The sequence below is a fragment of the Zosterops lateralis genome, assembly GCF_965231275.1.
Source record: "Zosterops lateralis genome assembly, chromosome: 17".
In the NCBI taxonomy this organism is placed as follows: Eukaryota; Metazoa; Chordata; class Aves; order Passeriformes; family Zosteropidae; genus Zosterops; species Zosterops lateralis.
The window spans coordinates 2,116,911-2,135,663 of NC_139777.1; the positions used below are offsets into that span (position 1 = coordinate 2,116,911).

The window sequence follows — 18,753 nt, forward strand, 5'->3', positions numbered from 1 at the left end:
TCTGCCTGGGGAGCTGCTTTCCAGCATCTCCCCGAGGCATTTTGCACCAGCCAGGCTGTCACACCCAGCTGCCCAGCACAAAGCCAAGAGGGTCTCTTTGCTCAGGGAGAGAGAGGTTTTTGAGGGTGGACTGAGTCCCATTTCATCCAGGATGTCCTGGAAGCACACACACCTCCCCTTGGTGTCTAGGAATGGTTGCTCACAGGAACTGCCTGACCTTTCCTAGACCCCATGTGTTGTGTTGCTTGGACTTTTTGTTTTTGCTGTTAATTGGGTGATGGAAGAAAGGTTTGAGAAAAAGATCTGATAGAGGGGTGAGTCTCTTGTCCCATTATGAGCAAAGCCAGGTACCTTCTGTGGGACAGGCCATATGGGCAGACCCATCCTGAAAACACGCTATGTCCATCACATGAATACTCTCCTGAGCAGGAAACATTTGAAAACTGCTGCTTCTCTGGTCCTTTTAGTTATTTGCATCCTCTGTCCACCTCATGCAGAGTTTCATGCACACAGTGTCCACTCACTCTGGGGGAACCACTCTGCTCTCAGGGGTGGCCTGCAGAGGTCACTTCCATCCTAAATTATTTTCTGATTCCTCGTAACTCAGGCTGGGGAAATAATTTATAAGACCTTGACCTTCCTGTCCAAAGCAGCAAGGAAGGCCAGCAGCCACCTCCTGCTGCTGCTGTTGCTGTAAGATCCCAGGCTCCTCATCCTTTCACACTCGATAAAGCCGAAAGTGGTGGGACTTGGATGATGCTCACAATCTAGTCTGTGTTCCAAGCTGTAAAATGTCTTCTAATTTTATTTGTACTCGTTTGTAAATCAGGCTGTAATTATGATACAGAACACATCCATTATCCTGTTGGAGAGAGATGCAAAGTATGGCTCAATGTAATGAATTAATAGATTTTTAAATTGCATTATAAAAAAATAGTGATCTTAGCCCTTGGAACAGATGACTGTAAGTTTTTGTGTTCGCGTGTGTGTGTGTATAATCAGGGCTAAATTAGAAAGAGATCCAATTAACACTTTAAAAGTTGCAATCTGTTTTTGCAAATGGTTCCACTCCTTGCAGAGGGATGGGGTGAGCACAGCCCCCGGGCACCCCCGGGCACACACAGCTGCCCCAAGCTCCTGAGGACTTGTGGCATGATGGATCTGTGGGATAATTTTTCTTCACTAAGCCACTGATTCTATATATGAAGGTGTAGCCCAAGGCTGGCGTTCAGGTGCTCACCCTGTTCAGCAGAGGACTTCTCCCAGTGTGGCACACTTTGTGCTGTTCCAGGAGCAGGATATGTCCTGGCCGTGACTCCTTGTTTTCCTAACGTGTCCAGTCTGTGATGGTGCTTGTGGAGCCAAGCTCTGGAGTTGGGATGGCAGCTCCTGAGCGCTGGGATCTCAATTTGGCCACAACAAAGCCCCAGCGTGCTCGAGCCAGCGCGTTTAGCGGGTGGAAGTAACACCAGCTGACAGTCGGGTGGCAGGTTGTGCCTCGTGTAACTGCAACAGAGGCTGACAGGCAGCTCCTTCTTCTGCCTCTGGTTGCCACGGTCATCTGGGGTCAGCCCTGCTTTGCCTCTAGCACAGGGTGATTTCTGCTCAGCACCCCATCTCCAGCTCTGCACACCTGCAGGACTGCCCTGCTCTGTCCTTTGCAGGGCTGAGCCTTTTTACTAGGACACTGCATTGTCCCCTTCTTCCAGCTGCACTGGAAGCCTTAGGGGGGGAGGTGTGGGGAAGCTGTTGGGCTGCAGATCTTCAGGAGCAGCAGGAGACCTGGTGATGACCAGTTCTGAACTCTGCTCCTGGAAGTCTGTGCCCCAACAGCACACGAGGACAGGACCTTCTGTTCCCTGACCTGCCCGTGTCATTGCAGACGGTGGCTGACTGTGTCCTCTATTACTACCTGACCAAGAAGAATGAGAATTACAAGAACCTCGTAAGAAGGAACTACCGGCGGCGCGGGAAGAGCCAGGTAAGAGCTGGAGCAGCGTCATCTCTCAGGCTGAGGAAGGAGCTGCAGCATCTTCTCTGAGCCTCCCAAATGCTGCTTTTCCCCCTCCTCACATGGAGATGTTGCTTGCAGGCTGTGATGGGTTGTGGTTGTGCTTTTCAGAATGTGCTGGTTAATGGCAGTTGGTGTTCATCCATCCCCATGCCAAGATCACAGTATCTTTAAACAAACAAACAAATCCAAGATGCTTAAAAAAAGGGAATGGAATGACTGTGGAAAACCTGGCTGTGTGTCAGTAGCATGGGGTTGCCCATGCCAGGCTGAGTTGTGTGCAAGAACCAAGTGAGGTCTGTGTGTCTCTCTCCTCTGGAAATGGCAGCCAAGGTGCCAGTGGTGACACCCAGCTGGGAGTTGGGTGGGGCTCCTGCTTTGCAGAGCCTGCCCAAGGCTCTTCCTATAACTGTGGGAGGAAAATGACTTGGGTGGCAGTGACTTCTGGTGACACTTCAGCATATACATCCATCTGAAGTGCCAAAGGGTGTCCAAGATCCCCATGGGGATCTCCCTTGGGCTGGCAGATTTGGCACTAAAGCTACTGGAGACTCTTAACCCTTTATTTAAGGGCAGAGCAGATTCCAGGGCACCATGAGGTGCCTGGGGGCAGGTGGCTGAGTCAACCCGTACCATTACCATGGCCAAGATACAAATCTAGACATGACCTTGGCAGTGTTGCTGCTGATACCATGATACCCAGGAACAGATAAGTGCTAACCTTTTGGGAAGGTGCCTTATCCCCATGAAGGCTTTCAGCCAAAGGAAGGTGCTGCTGGTGGATCCCCAGGTCTTTATTCATGTCACAAGGAGAGTGAGGTAGACACAAAGGGACTATCTCCCCAGATAACGTGGGGATAAGGATGGAAAAACTGGCCTGGCTTGTGACACCACTGACATCAGCAGATCTTCACGCTGCATGGCCATAAAAAGCAGCACTTGGGCCTAGATCCTGATTGGGAAGCAGATAGGTAGCCTCACTCCAATTTGATTTCTGCAGCATTAAGACATCAGAATAGCTAGCACATGACAAATGTCATGGACAGGGCCCAATTTTCCCTTCTTTTTTTTCAGAGACATTAGAGATGGATAAAGCCCTATTAGATTATCCAGTCCCTCTCCCAGCAAACACAGGGTGGTTCCCTCCAGTACATTTTTATAGTGTTTACCATGGTCTGTTTTGTTAGATCACAGCAACTAGAACATGAGGCCACATTTGTTTCTTGTTAGCGGTGGAGACATTTAGCGCAGCTCATTCTGGTTTCAATGTTAAATTGAGCAAGTGTGGAGAGTGAGAGGCTCTGCTCTGCATTGGCCTACCTACCCCAGCAGCCACAGACCTGCCCATCCTGCACCCAGCAGGGACTATTTGTGTTTTGGGGTTTGAAATTATCCAAAGCATGGCTGGTTGCAGAATTTCCCACGGTGCTTTCCACATGCTCCAGCCTGAGCAGTGGAGATGTGTGCTGCCCTTTGGAGCCTCGTTCAGTGCCAGCCTTTAGAAGCAGGGACTTGCTTCATCGCCTGTAGGACTGTTTTTGCAAGTGGGAATCTCACCAAAGGGAACAATTTACACCTCCCCTGGAGCAGACCTCAGCCAGAACATCGTTGGTTTTGAAAGAGGAGCCCCCCTGAGTCTGCGAGGAAGCGACACAGGGAATATTTCCCATTACTGTTGGATGCTCAGGTGGAAGGTGGGATGTTCAGACAAGCTTTAAGAGCCAAGGACTGGCTGCATGATTCACAGTAGGAGAGAGGTGCAGAACAGCAGCTGCTGCATTCAGCCTGGAGCAGCTCTCCCACAGAAATCTTTGGGGGTTTTGAAACTCACACTTTGTGCTGTGATACCTCTAGTATTTGCATCCATTTCCTGCAAGACTGCATGAGGGGAGTGCTGGAAGAGCCTGAGTGCAGGCTTGGGCAGGGCATGCTGCTGCTGAGGGGCTGGGTCTGTGCTGCAGGGGAGAGACTCATTTTAGGGTGGCATTTTAAGGTAATAAAGGGATTAATATGTTGTTAAAAATCCTGCCACAAGCTGGTGGGAGCAGTGAAGCATCTCCTTTGCACCTCTTCATGGAGCCAGGGTCTCCCCTGCGGGCGGTGCTGATGGGATCTGCTTCCACACACAGGTCTGGGTCAGTGTGTGACTGCACAGACCATCATGGGAGAGGTCAGATACTGGCAGACCTGGAGGGCTGGGATGGAGAGATGCTCCTGGTGGCATTTTGCTTAGTGAGTCTTTTCAGATGCAGCTCAAATTCTGCCTGTGCTGCAGGAGTGCTCATTTGGGAGTAACCTGTCCCAAAGGCTCAGCCAGCACCCTGCTTGTTCCCAAGGGATCCTGGATTGTTTGGAACCCTGTGCAGGCCCCTGCAGGTGTCTCGTTCTGTTTTCCAAGTGGCCTGGTGAGGAGTGGGGACTGTGACTGAGGGGCAGCAGCACTGGGTTGATGTGGCACTGCCAGCTCTGCCATTACCTGCCCAGTCTCAGCAACCAGAGATGGTGACAGGATAAAGGACAAGAGGACACACAGGGATGGGCAATGTGCAGGGAGGAGACAGAATCCTAGGCAGCCTTCCTCCAGCACATGGAGATATGGCTTCGTGTTCCCAGCATTGCCTGTGCTCCCAGCACACATTTTCCTGCTGGTAAACGTTCAAGCAGTTAAACACCAAAAGGAGAGCTTTAATTAATTTAGAGGAGGGGAGGAGAAGTTGGTTTTTGTATCAGATGAGAGGAGAGCAGATGAGACCTGATACAAAGAGCATTTCAAGTGGCCCTATGCTGGTTTTTTGCTCCTTTTCTCACAGAGAGGTCGGTGGTCTTATTTGCTGTTGGAGGCTGCAGGGAGCTTGAGAGCGAAGGGGAGATAATTACACACAGAAAAAAAGCTGCTCTGTGTCAAGACTATCTTTGTGGCCTACTTATTAAAAGTCCATTAAAAAATAAGAATCCCACTGCTCCCTGGCGCTGATGGTCCCCTGGCAAAGGATATTCCTCATAAAGCTGCTACTTACTGCTGAAAAATCTCCTGCCAAGAGCAGGGACTTCACATGATTCCACTTCCAGTTTGTCAGAAAAGGGAGCAGCCGCCCACTCTGAGGCAGGATGCTCCCAGCACTCCTCCCTCCTTCCATGGCACTGCTCAGTGGAAAGTACCCACATCCAATAGGTCATAATATTGAGGCTCCTGAGATTAAGATCTTTCTAAAATAATCCTCTGTGTTTGTGTGTAAAAAGGCAATATGACCCTGCGAGGAGGGGAATTGATGGGAAGTTGCTTCCTCGTTGCCATTTCTCACTGAAAAAAAAAAAAAAAAAAAAGGAATTTGTGCAATGATAAAACAGTCTGATCCAATAGTCAGTGTACGGTAATAAGCACAAATTTGCATGAGCTCGTAATGACAAATCCTTGTGTTGATGTGTTCATACAACTCAGGGTCTGTGGTAGTTGCTCTTCAGGGTATTTCAGTGTCTCTCTGTGAAACCTCTAAATTCTATAGCAGGCACACCGAAACTAACCGTGTGCTTCCTTCTTTGGGAAGCTGTTTTGTCGGGCTGTGGGAACACAAGCATTGGGCTGGAAGGAAAGTGACTTTACTTCAACATAATTATTCCATTTGGAGTGTGAGATTCATATTCCAGAGTAAATTTGCATTGAATTTGGAGTAACATTGCCCTTGTGGTAGTGGAGCAGCTGCAGCATGCCAGATATGCTTCTTGCCAGTGAATTCTTTGGGGGGGAAAAGCCACACATGCTGGGATGGGCAGGTGGGTGGCCATTCCATTGGGCAAAGCTGTCAATGGGTCAGTCTTGGCAGTGGGACTGTGGGTCAGTCCGTCAGCAAGAGGATGATGGTCAGTCTTGTCAGCAGGAGGACAGTGGTCAGTCTTGTCAGCAGTGGGATGATGGTCAGTCTGTCAGCAGTGGGATGATGGTCAGTCTGTTGGCAGGAGGACGATGGTCAGTCTGTCAGCAGGTTGATAGAGGTCAGTCTGTCGGCAGTGGGACTGTGGGTCAGTCTTGTCGGCAGGAGGATGGTGGTCAGTCTGTCGACAATGGGATGATGGTCAGTCTGTCGGCAGCAGGACCATGGTCAGTCTGTTGGAAGGAGGACGATGGTCAGTCTGTTTGCAGAAGGACCATGGTCAGTCTGTCGGCAGTGGGATGATGGTCAGTCTGTCGGCAGGAGCACCATGGTCAGTCTGTCCACAGCAGAACGATGGTCAGTTTGTCGGCAGGAGGACCGTGGTCAGTCTGTCGGCAGGAGGACCATGGTCAGTCTGTCAGCAGCAGGACCATGGTCAGTCTATCAGCAGCAGGACCATGGTCACTCTGTCAGCAGCAGGACTATGGTCAGTTTATCAGCAGCAGGACCATGGTCAGTCTATCAGCAGCGGGAGGATGGTCAGTCTATCAGCAGCACGACCGTGGTCAGTCTGTCAGCAGCAGGACCATGGTCAGTCTGTCAAGAGGACCATGGGCGGCTGGAGGAGCCGCCTGCCCGCCCTGGGGATGACTCAGAGGGGATGAAGTCATGGTGTAGGGACGGAGCATCATGCCAGCCCCTCACTGCTGTCAGACAGTGCTCACGTATTCCCTGGCCCGAGGGCCATGTGTTAGTGCCGACACTTTCGAGGAGTCACTCGGTGGCCCCCGGGGGAGTGGAGCAGCCCAGACCCCCCTTCCTGCGGCCAGAGCGGTGCCAGAGCCGTGCGGGCAGGGCGGGGACCATGGTGTGACCTGGCGGGGCGGACAGCGGCTCCCCCGCCGGGCCCGACAGCCTTTCCCAGGCCCACCCTCTTCCCTGGCCTCTGCCAAAACCCAAATCGAATTATCCGTCCCGCCGTCTGTCCCGCCCTCCCCAAACACAAGCCGTTCCCCTCACCAACGTGGATAAACAGCCCCAACCCAGATTTTTATAAACAGCCCGCTTACTTTTTTGGCAGAAGTGCTGTCCCAGCAGGATCTGGCCAGGTTTGATATTGCATGGGTCCTGGAGCATTAAGAAAAACCTGGCCAAGCAGGTTTCCCTGGCCACCAGCAGCCCTGTCACACTGGCAGGGTTTGGGATTACAAACTGTGCCTGCCCACAACTCCAGGGCTCCCTGCACCCCGTCCCAGGTGCAGGAGCAGATCTGCTGTGCTCCAGTCTTGCTGTTATGCCAGTGCCTCTCCTCCCTCCCCAGGGATCAGATCCAGAGCTCAGCAAACTATTCTAACTCTGTAAATTGTGCAAGTGCTCCCACTCCGGTAACCACAGCAGCTGATGAAAGGAATGATGCTTGTTTCTGGGAACCATTTGATCTTCATCAGTCCAGGGAGCAGCTCCTCATTAGTGATAAAGAGTTTGACAACTTCTCTTCCAGAAGCAGGGAAATACTTGTCACAAAATCCTGGTTTAATCATGCAGCACATCATACAGACACAGCTCTGGATGTGGCCAGTAAACTTTGTGCCACAAATAACCAAGAAATTATTCTGCAGGCACTTAAATCTGTGCTGACTGGAGTGTTGTATCTAAAACAGCACTGAAATTATCTGTGGATGAGCAGGGGCAGGCTGTGATGGAGATTGCCTGGTTGGGAATCATGCCAGGCATGTCAATACTGGGACATGGGTTCATCTTCTGCCAGTGAAATGTCACTGCTGGGATATAAAAGGGCTTGAATTTGACTCATTTTCTGGACAAATCTGCAGTGTGACAGGGCTGCTGATGGCCCAGGAAATGAGGCTGAGACTGCAGGACCAGAGAGAAGTTGAACTTGGTCAGACCCTGTGGTCCTGGTCCTGCTCAAGTGTGGCCTCACAGGAGGAAACATCTCACAGGGTGTTTGTCCCCTGGGTGCTCAGTGCAGGCTGTCACTCTTTAAACCTGCAGAGAGATTTATGTCAGGATACCTGTCCAGGAGGTGAATGAGGTATGAAACACAGAGAGAGTTGAGATCAATTCTGTAACCCTCCCTTGGCACCTGCTCTTTCAGTCTGGACTCCTGTTGCTCCCCCAGGTGTGCCCTATAAGGTCCATCGTGCCTGTTCCCCCATCACAAGGGTGCAGCAGCTTTCCCGCAGCCCTGCCGCCCCTCCAGGCAGCACAATCGGGCAAACACAATGGAAACTTGCATTCCTGAAATCCCAGCTGCAGTTTTGGGGGTGATTTAATGAGAACAGCATGGCCATATTTGGGAAAAGAATCACAGGATGGGTTGCCACAGGAGGGTGGCTGCTTGGTCCCCAGGTCCCCATGTGGGCTGGTGACAGTGCAGGGACAGCAGGGACACTTGTGGGCTCAGAGCAGGGACAGGCATCAGCAGACAGGGACACACAGCCACATTTCTCAGGGGTAGCACTGGCACAGGCTGCTGATGGCCCCTTTGGCCCTCACAACCAGGCTCTGCTGTGCTGCTGATGGGATCTGCAGGTAGCAATAACAGAACAGTCACTTTAGCGAGGTGACCCTGCACTCCAGCTGGCGCCCAGGTTGGGATTGTGGTGTTTCTCCAGCAGCAGGTGGATGTATCCTCCCAGCCAGTGCTCCACCACAGCCCTGCCCACGTGAGTACTCCTTGGGGCAGGGTTTGGGATCTGGGCTGGGCATTGCTGAGCCCAGCGAGGGACCTGCAGCATCTTTACTGCAGGACACAGAAGAGGGTTGGATTTTGGGATGAGTTGTTTTTTCTGTTGTTGTGATCCAGGTTTGACTATGAATGGATGGGAAATAGGTCATGTCATTGCTAAATTGCTTTCTAAAGCAGGCATGGCTGAAAATCCCAGAAATCTGCTTCTACGAGGACACAGGGCTCGCTTTGCCCCTGGTTGTTCGTGGCGTGTGTGGATGCTGCTCTGCATCTCACAAACTGCTGACCTGGCACCTTCCTCTGTTGGCAGGGCTTGGAGAGGGGTTGGTGTGTGGCCAGGGGGCTGTGAGCAGTGGGGAGCAGGGTAAAGCAAACCACAGGGAAGAGAAAACACGTGTTCCCTGCCCGGGACAGAGCGGGGGCTCATCTCCGCTGCTTCCAAACGTTATGCTCTCTTCCCTTCGGGTCATTTTTCCCTTCACAAGCAATCAAATCACTTTTTAAAAAACTCAGCAGCGACCCAGAAAAGAAACATTTCCTCTTATGGAAAAGCCCTCAGTGGTTCAAGGAAGGATCTGGTGAGCAGGGTCCTGTAAAAAATCACTTCAGTGCTTCCATGGTATCACAGAGCAAGAAGTGAGGAGGAGGCAGTGCCAGCTGTGCTGGGCTGAGCCACACTGGGCCCTGCCTGAACGGTTCCTGTGCCCAGCAGGCTCCCAGTGCTGCCCAAGATGAGCCCATGCTTGGGTGAGTGCACCCAGGAATGCTTGTCCTGTGGTCTGGCAAGTGATGCAGGGTCCAGCATCACTCCAGTCCCACTGCCAGCCCCTCTGCTCATCCCTGACATGCTACATGTCTCCAGGACCCTGCTTGCTCCAGGACCAGCAGCCTGGAAGATGGCACAGGGCTTTCCCATGGCATGGTAGGGCAGCCTGGCTGCAGCTGCCAGCTCTTTGCTGCTGGCACGGGCCATGTTTGGTGGCCTGTGGTGCCCAAGGGTGTGTCCATGTCTCCTGGGACACTGGGCACAGCCTCGGTGTTCTCCATCTCTGCCATGGGATGAATGTGTGTTGCAGAGTTGGCTGTTTGCTGGTAGAGGAGCAGCCCAGCTCAGAGCTGTCACAGTTTGAGCTGTGCCAAGCAATCCCCATGCTCTCTATCATTCTTATGAAATCTGAGCCTGGCCCTTTGATTTTTTGGACTCGCTTCCACAGCCAACAGCATCAAACCCAGCCCTGGGACACGAGCAATCAAAGCCGAGTTGCCGGCAGACATTCCTCTTCCTCCCCTTGTTGTTTTGGCAGCGGCTTGTTTTGCTTTGTGGTTTCTCCCATGAGTGGAGGGTGCTGTGCACAGTCGTGAGAAGCCAAGGCTGTGTGGCTGTGGGTGGCAGTGAGGCCTGAGGTGTTCCAAACCACTGCTCCAGGGGCTCCAGGCCCTGGGGGTCGGTTACATGACACACATATGTATTTCTAAGCCATGTTCCCTGTGCTGTGTATCCAGCCTGCCTCAGGAGGTGGTAGGGACATGTGTGGGGGGCAATGTTTGCAGTGGCTGTGCAATATCAAACCTCAGACGTGGGTGCTTCTGCCTCTGTTGTGGCATTGGCAAGGAAGGAAATTCCATGGGCACTTCGGGTGGCTGGTCAGCGTGCTGAGGGTGCTCTGTGGCCAAGTCCCTGCCCTGGCTCTCTCTGGTGTGACCTGCCAAAGGAAGAGCTTGAAAGCAGGTGGAAAGACAGATACAGCTGCATGGTGCCAGCCCTGCTCCTGGCAAAGATGCCCTGCACAGAATCTGTGGGGCTGGGGAAGGGGGTAAGAGCCAAGTGCCAAGTCCTGCTGGCTGTGCTGCATGGAGCATCCTGCCCTGTGGTGCCAGTTCCAGACCCTGTGGGATGTTCAGGGTGATACCAGCAGGCAGCCCTGGATGCCCACAGCCATGGCAGCTGTGCTGGGACTCCTGGAGAGGCAGCAAAGCAAACCCCAGGCGTTCCTGGCCAGCGTAGCACTGGCCTTTTGTCTTTAGCTTATCTCGAGCTGGTTTTAATTTGCAACTCCCTGATTGCGTGCAATGACCTTGGCCTGAGCCTGCTCTGCAGCTGAGTGCCCTGGAGAACATCATAAATGCCATTGATCTGAAGTCACACTCTGGAGAAGTGAAGAGCTGGTGCCCTGCACGTGGGAGAGGCGGCACAGCTGAGTGGGTGCTCCCAGCTGCCTGAGGGTATGGGGCTCACACTGGTGGGATGCAGCTCCCTCCAAAGTCCCTGTCAAGACAGACTCTGGTGTGACATGCCGGGGAGAGGGTTGGCACACGTCCCTGCACTGCCGCAGTGAGACTGTGGCAAGGGTGCAGAGCCGCCTTTAAACAAAAACCCGGAGCTCGCTGCCTGCAGTAGCTGGGAATGAGCTTGAGTGGCACCAAAACCATGTGCCTTGCAGCTCAGCCTGGCATGCACAGCTCCCTCTGCACCAGGGTGTACAGGCTTGCTCCCTGCTGATTTAAGGAACAAACAGGAGCTGGTGGTTCCATCTCCTCTAAGAGCCCAGGGCACCGTAATGATGGCAGGGGAGGTGATGCATCTGCTATTAACCAAATGGCATTCCCTGTGCAGCCAATCTGGCCTTGAAACCTGGTGTGGGAAAGAGGAGATGCCAGCCCCAGTGGCACTTGGGTTCAGGGACAGGCACTCTCTCAGTGCCAGCACCATGACCCAGTTCCCCACTATCATACCCAGCAGCAAGTGGTGGACTTGGGGTGGCAGGAGCTGGTAGTTCTGATTCAGGAACTGGACTGCCAGGGATGAGCTCATTCCTGCTGGCAAAAGTGGTGTTTTGGTGCATGTTTTGAGAGTGCTGTGGCACAAGGAGTGAGGGGGTGGCTGGAGGGAGGGCGTGGGTGCCTCAGTTGCAAGGTGCACGGTCCCAGTGGTTAACGCTGGGATGTCCTGTGGGCAACAAGGGAGGTCCCTGTTCCTGGTCCCCTGCCACAGCCTGGGGCATCTCGCCACAAAGGGGATGGCGAAGGCAGCAGCGGTCGTTTTCTGGAGGCTTGCAAGTTTGGAAAATAAATAGCCCCGCACTGTAGGTTAAGCTTGGCATCCTGGCGGATTAATCACGCAGGCTGCAGCCAGCACTGAGAGCCCCGGTGACGAGAGCTGTGGTTTATAGATGATGATTCATCGCTCGACTTAGAGCGACCACGTTATTCCAGCAGATTGCAAAATCATAAGAGGAATGTTGTGGTTAGTTTACGGCTTAACTATGCAAATCGTCAGGAAGCCTTCAGAGCCGGAGAACGTAAGGCACAGCGCGCCCGGATGGCTGGGCGGTGAGCAGGGGCCGGGAGCCGGAGATGGGGCTGTCGGGGACCGGCCGCTCGCGGGAGCCGGGGAGCGGGGAGGTGAGTGATCCTGGGGGAGAAGAGGGGCCGCGGCTCCCGGGGAGGAGCTCCCGGGGCGCTCCGGAGCCGAGGGACGCGCTGCTGGGGCTGCCAAGGGCTTTGCTGGCTGCTTTCACCCTCTCCCTGCCATAGGCTCCGGCGTCTCCGGCGGGGCTGGGGAGGGCAAAGGTGGGGGGAGCCGCTTCCCCCACCTCCTCCTGCCCTCTCGTCCCGCTTCCAGAAGCAGGCAGTGCCTCGGCAGAGGAAGTAAACAGAGTGGGAGGAGCTGCACCTCTTCCTCGCCAGGGCTCTCTGTCTGTCCCCGCCAGTCCCGCTGTCAGCGCGTTGCTCCGTTCTCAGCAGGGTCAGCATCCATCCCCCTGTGCGGCTCCTGCACAGAAACCCCCACAGCGCGCTCGGAGACGGAGCTTTATGGCAGCAGAGCTCCCCGTGCCGTGCCCGGAGGAGCTGGCCAGGCAGGCTGAGCCGTGCCAGCCCGGCCGGGAGCCGGGCACTGCGGGAGCGCCTGTGCCCGCGGCGGGCCCCGGGAACGCGCTGTTCCCGGGAGAGCTGGCAGCGCTCAGCGCCGCTCCAGCTGCGCCGCGGCCGGCGGGACTGCGGGGCAGAGGTGAGCAGGTGTTTGTCATTACGGAGCGGAGGAGGCCGCCTGTCCCCCTCTCCCTGCACTCAGGGCAGGGTCGGCCTCTCGCTCACGCGTCCCCGTGTCTGATTTTGTCCCGGGGCCTTTTTAAATAAACAGGATGCGTCGGCAGCAAAAACAAGCAGCAGAGATGCTGAGGAGGAGGAGGAGGAGGAAGGGCGGTCCGGGGTTAGAGCGTCTGAGCTGGGAGGGAGGGACAGCCCTGCCCTCTGCCACAGGCATCTTACCTGGCCTCGGGCACATCCCTTGGCCCACTTGTGCAAGGTGGGGAGCACGTCCCTGGTTTGCATCTGGGAGGTGGAGCGCCTCATCCCCAGGACGGCAGAGGTGTAGGTGGAGAGAGGTTTAAGCTTGCCGGGAGCTGAGCAGTTTTGGTGCCGGCCTTTGGGGTTTCCGCTAAGGGCTGACCCACCTGCCAGTCCACCTCCAGCCAGGGCGCTGTGAATCAGAGGGAAACATCAGCTGGTAATTGGGGAAGCATTTCCTGGCCCGTCACGCTTTGGGATGGCGTCCCGTCCCTTGAATCATCATGCAGAGCTGGTCGGTGTCCAGCACTAAGAATAGCCTCCCCACTCGGCGCGGGGGCAGCGCGGTGGGAACGGGGCCCGGCGGGTTCCTGGTGCTGCCCAACCTGTGCCATGGCATGGTCCTGTCCCAGAGCCACTCTGAGGTCTGGGGTACAGCACAGAGCATGGATGGGCTGGGCCAGCTGCCATGGGGGATGTCCTGTCTGTGTGACATTCGTAGCTGAGCTCTGAAATGGTTTCATTCAGCACCCCGGGGTGCTGATCCCCACCCAGTGCCAGCCCCACAGCTTCCAGTCCAGCATGTACCCCTGGGTGTGATGGAAGGGGGACATTCACGAGCAGAGGCGTTTCCTGGGGTGTTTGGCAGGTGCCCTGCTCTGCGGCCAAGCTCTAGTACAGGAGATAAGCCATCACTGTGGGCTTGCCAGGGTTCAGATCAGCATTTGGCTGGGAGCCTTTCCTCAGATGAAGACATGAGCACAGCCTTGGGTGGAGCTGGGTCGGTTTTCCCACCGTGGCCTCATGGTGATGATGCTGCCCATTTCATGTATTTCACCTGGTTGACAGGTGAGACCTGTCCTGTCTGTCCTGCTGGGTACAGGGTGCTTTTCCCACCTGGCTCTCGCTCCTGGCAATGGGCACCCAGCCGTGGCCAGAGCAGGGCAATCACTAGAGGGCATCCTTGGATCGAGATGTGCCTCTGCACTGGGAGAAGCCTTAATTTGTTGTCCTACCAGGCTGGGCTTGAATCGTTTGAGAGGAGAGGGATGTGCAGTGGCCACTGAAGCCAGCCCAGTGGGGTTTGCCCATCCTGATCATGCCAAAGCTTGGCAGATGCCTCTGCAGGGAGGCACCTGTGTTGCTGTGTGAGCCACCAAGGCCACTCTCATCTCTCCCTGCCCTCCTGCTCCTGTGTTTGCAGGCTGGTACAGGGAGCTCCTTGGCATCTTTGCCATTCCAGCCTGTTTCTCTGGGGAAAAGCTGCAATGGCTGCTCAGGCTGGCAGCCCCCTAGTTCAGACAACTGTAGATACAGGATAAGATGATGCTGAACCTTTACTGGACACTCACTCCAGCCTGAAGCTGGGGCAGGTACTTGTGTGGTCACAACTGGGTTTAAATCTGAAGGAGAGCTGGGACCTCTGGGATGCAGAGTTTCCCCCATCCATAAAAAGAAAATATTTGCAACTGGGTAGTAGAAATACTGTGAACCTCATGTGGGCTCCCTTCCCTTGCCAAACCTTTGGAGAGGAGAATGCAGATGGGTGGTGATGGCCAGGGCTGGGGCAGAGCTTGTCCTGCTGCCTGCCCAGCCCTTGGAGGTCACAGCCCTCACCTCATGGGTGTCTGTCTGGGCTGAACCCACACAGGGTTCACCATGGAGTGACTCAGAGTCAGAGAGTTCAGGGCAGTGCTGGGGAAATGCACATGATGGATGCCCTTTGCTCCTCTGCAGCCAGTGCAGGCTTCCCCACCTTCTGTTCCAGCTTGTCCACTGCCCTCCTCCTTCTCCCCTGGATTGGGGGCTGATGAGGGCAGTACACTGGGATGACACTTCCCTTGGCCACTTGCTGCATGAGACAGCCTGTTCCCCAAGCCTTAGTGATCTGTGGACTTTGGAAAATCATAAGCAACCGAGTGCTCATCCCAACTGTTCCCTGACTCCCTCTTCCCTGGGACCTCCCAGCCTTGCATCCCACAGAGCAATTCCCAGAGCATGAGGAGTGTGAGTTGATGCATTACAGTTGTGTTCTGCACGTGTGCAGAGGTGCTCCAGGGGCTGGCCAAGCGTGCCAGGATCCTGATGGCACAGCTGCCTCCCCCTGTACAAGGAGGAACTGAAAGTCTGTGAGGTTTCAGTGATGGCCGTGCCTGGGTTTTAAGGACTTTTGTTCAACCAGGGCCTGAAAGTTTTCTCGTTAAACTGCTCCATTTGACAGCTCCGTGCTTCTGATTTTAGCACCAATCCATAGGGTCAAAGAGCTCTGCTTGCACCCACTGCTGCTGCTGCAGGATGCCTGTGTTTGAAGCAGCCTCCCAGTTCTGCAGAGTGGGATCAGGCCAGTCCTGCTGGCTCAAGGGATATGAGGACACCTCATCTGTACTTGCTGTATGGCTGCATGCCAGCCAGACCAGCCACCTTGTGCTGATAAATCCGTTTTAAGGCCATTTTACTCCCCATTACATCACCAAACCCTTTCCCAAGGGGTGGTGGAAGCCCTGCAGGCTGGGCAGGGGCCGGGTGAGCCCGGGTGGGTTTCCTGGAGCAAGCAGCCTTGCATTAGCCAGGAGCAGGATGGTTTAATAAATCATTTCCGTCTCTAATTTCTACTTCTCTATTCAATGCCTCTCGTTTGCTGGTCACCAGAGGGAAGGGAGGTCAGGGGAACCAGGCCTCCCCTGCAACCTCCTTCCTGCAGCTGTTGAAACAAAATCCAGAACTATAATAATCACTGTGTCCCTCCCTGGGGTACCGTGGTGCCTTTGGTCTGAGCAGCAGCATTGTTGGGGTGGTTGGGCTCACAGCATCTGCTGAAGGTGCCAGGTGGTAAAGAGAGGGCAGAGAGGGCACCATCCCTGCTTGGTGATACAGAGCTACAAACATTCCCCATGGGCTGTGTCAGATACTTGGGAAAAAGATCAGAAGCATTGATATTGCTGAGCCTGGGGGTGTCACTGGTGCCCTGTCTCCTTCATGCTCCAGCAAAATGCATCCAGTGGCTGCAAATCACCACCCATGTGGCCAAGCCACAACAGGAGGGTAGTTCTGACCTCCCTGCCTTGCCCTCACATCAGATCCTTGCTTGTTGCCTGATCCCAGGGGAGCAGCTGGGGCTGTCCCACTGCCTGGAACAGGAGCCAGAGTGCAGCAGCGATGCCTGATCCTGAATTACCTCTGATCTCCCTGGAAGGCTTTCGGCCCTTGTGGCCTCCACCAGTGCCCTGCCTGCACCCTCTGCCTGCAGCTCTTTCTTCTTGGCCACTTGCCCCCAGCATTGTTTCCCAGCAGTTGTTTGGGTTGGCCCAGGTGCTGCCCTGTGTCCGCCTCAGCGCTGAGGGCTTGGTTTATTTTATGTCCTTTGTTTTGCAGCAGCAGCAAATGCCCCGGAGCAGCCAAGAAGAGAAAGATGAAAAAGAAAAAGAAAAAGAGAAGGAGGGAGAGAAGGAGGAAGACAAGCAGGAAACAGAAAATGACAAAGAAGAACTGACAAAGTAAGGACCACCCTCCCTGCCTGGCTCCAGTGGGCTGGGGCTACAGTGGTGGAATGTGATGATGGGATGCAGCATAGTCCAGAGCTGCCTGACCCTGTTCAGGATTGTGTATGCCCACCTTACCTCCTCTGCAGGGAGGGAAAGACAGATCCTCCTCCTCATTCCTCATCCCTACTGCTCCCAAACTGGGAAAGCAACACGATATGGGGGATTTTTTTTTGCATCAACCCAATCAATCTGCAAAGCCCCCGTGATCCTCCAGCTTGTTTTGTTGTTACGAGAGTCTCTGGGAGCTGGAGGAGCAATCGGGGCGCAGCGGAGCGCAGCACTTCACCTTTAGTGTTATTGATGTCAACGTGAGCAGTCCCAGATGAAGAGCTCCAGCCAGCCCTGCCTCCCTCACGCCGAGCATCAGCTCCGTGGCAGGGGAAGGTTGGCACGCAGACCGCTCGCTATCTGTAATGGGCTTAATACTTGGTTTAAAAGAACATCTGGCTTCATTATAGCTAGGCTGCAAAGACATTTACCAGCAGGTCCCTTTCAGGAAGATAAATGAGGAGGAGGCAGGGATGAATTTGAATGGTCTGGTATTAAACCTGTCTCCGTCAGGTCTCTGCGTGCACTTGGTGGTGGAGCCGCAGCCAGCTGCAGAAAGAAAACCCCACCACAAATCACCCCACCACCAATCCCAGCCAGGAAAAGAGCCTGCGTCTGCAAAAAAGCTGCAGACCTGCCCCCCTAAAAAACCAACAACAAAAAAGAAAAATCCCCAAACATGTGCGGAGAAATAATTGCTTGACCTAAAAATCAGACCAACCAAACAACATTTTGGTTTTTTTTTTCCTTCTCTCCCTGTTTTTGCAGGGACAAGAACGACGACACATCTGGAGAAGACAACGATGAGAAGGAAACTGTCACCTCCAAAGGTCGCAAAACTGCCAACAGCCAGGGCCGGCGCAAGGGCCGCATCACCCGCTCCATGGCCAACGAAGCCAACAACGAGGAGGCAGCCACGCCACAGCAGAGTGCAGAGCTGGGTAGGTGGCAGAGGACAAGGGAACCCTGCCCTGGGCTGGGCTTTTGGGGTATCCATTGTGCTGGGATGGGATGTCACCCTGCTCTGCTCCCCGCTAGTGGAAGAGGGGTTTCCTTTGTGAAATCTTTCTTTCTGGGGAGTAGCAATGATGTTTCTGTCTATTATGGGAATTACTGGCGTGGTTCATTAGGATAAGTAGGGGCATTTGTAAGTCTGGGCAGTCCTGGATGAGTGTTAATGGGTTTTAAGGCCTCAGAGGCAAAGTGTTGCAAAAGACAAAAAGGGAAGCCTTCGGTTTTAGCAGTGCTTTGGCAAGGCTTGTGTCCCTCCTGCACTTGGAGCTGGTTCCCTTTGTGGCTACTCTGGTTTCCCAGTCCCCTCGACCTCTGCACAGGACCCTGCTCTGCACTCCCAGGCTGGCCTGGGTCTCTGCCACTTCTCCTACCTGCTGTTTACAAATTTGTCTGGAGCCTGAGCAGCTGCATCCTGTGGGATCTGCTCCTCCTTGGCCTTGGGCATTGGGCTGGTCCATTTCCATCCATGCCTGATGCAGCAAACAGTGCTGCCTGTGGCATCCAGGCTCTGCACCAGCCCACAGCGTGGCCACAGCCGTGCCACACTGCCATGCTGGCCTTGGGCTAGGTGGGAATTCATGGCAGCATCCACAGCCCCACACTGGGCACATCTGCCTCCGGCATCTGCAGCATCAGTAGTTGCCACCCCAGGGAGCGAGCTCATGTATTGACTTACAGAACCCAATGCATCGAGGAATTTGGCTGATTTTCCTATATTTTCTACTCTGCCAAAGTACAAAATTATTGCTGCGCTACCTAAGGCAGGTAAAAATAAAAGCAGGGTGACTCCTCTCGGTTTCCTTGCTCTGCAGTTTCTTGCTTGTGCTGTTCCATGTGCTATAAATCACGCGGAGGTGTTTCGCCTCCCTGTTCTCTGCTGACAACTGGCTGAAGCCTTGATTGCGAGCGCTCTGTTTTCATACAGGCGATATAAATAGTCCCCAGCACAACAGAGCCCTGCTCTCTCCCTCCAACTTGTTCAGCAGTGCTGCAGAGAAGCAGCAGCTAATGCCAGTAACTTAGATGGGATTTTTTTTTTATCCTGGTATCTCAGAGTCCTTGATAAACTTCACTGCGAACACAGAGGAAAGCCTTTAGACCATGTTAAATTGGGAAAAAGGAATGGATCAATTCCAGTGACATATCTGAGCAATTGATTTCGCTTTATGTCTCTCCAATAGCGCTTTAATTTAGGTTGGCTAAGAAAGTTATTGCATTTTAAATACCAATTGAACATTAAAAAAACAGCACAAAACCGTATTGTGGTTTAAC

General features: G+C 54.0%; 1 protein-coding gene across 1 annotated transcript in view; it reads left to right on the top strand.

The window, feature by feature from the left end:
• Positions 1 to 18,753, top strand: part of NCOR2 (nuclear receptor corepressor 2) — a gene marked incomplete at its 5' end in the record, with an annotated part of 157,478 nt that overhangs the window by 84,578 nt on the left and 54,147 nt on the right. The window contains 3 exons of the mRNA XM_083874116.1: positions 1,883 to 1,981; positions 16,250 to 16,371; positions 17,236 to 17,408. Of these exons, the coding sequence (XP_083730242.1) occupies positions 1,883 to 1,981; positions 16,250 to 16,371; positions 17,236 to 17,408 (394 nt within the window). The remainder of the gene's footprint in view (positions 1 to 1,882; positions 1,982 to 16,249; positions 16,372 to 17,235; positions 17,409 to 18,753) is intronic.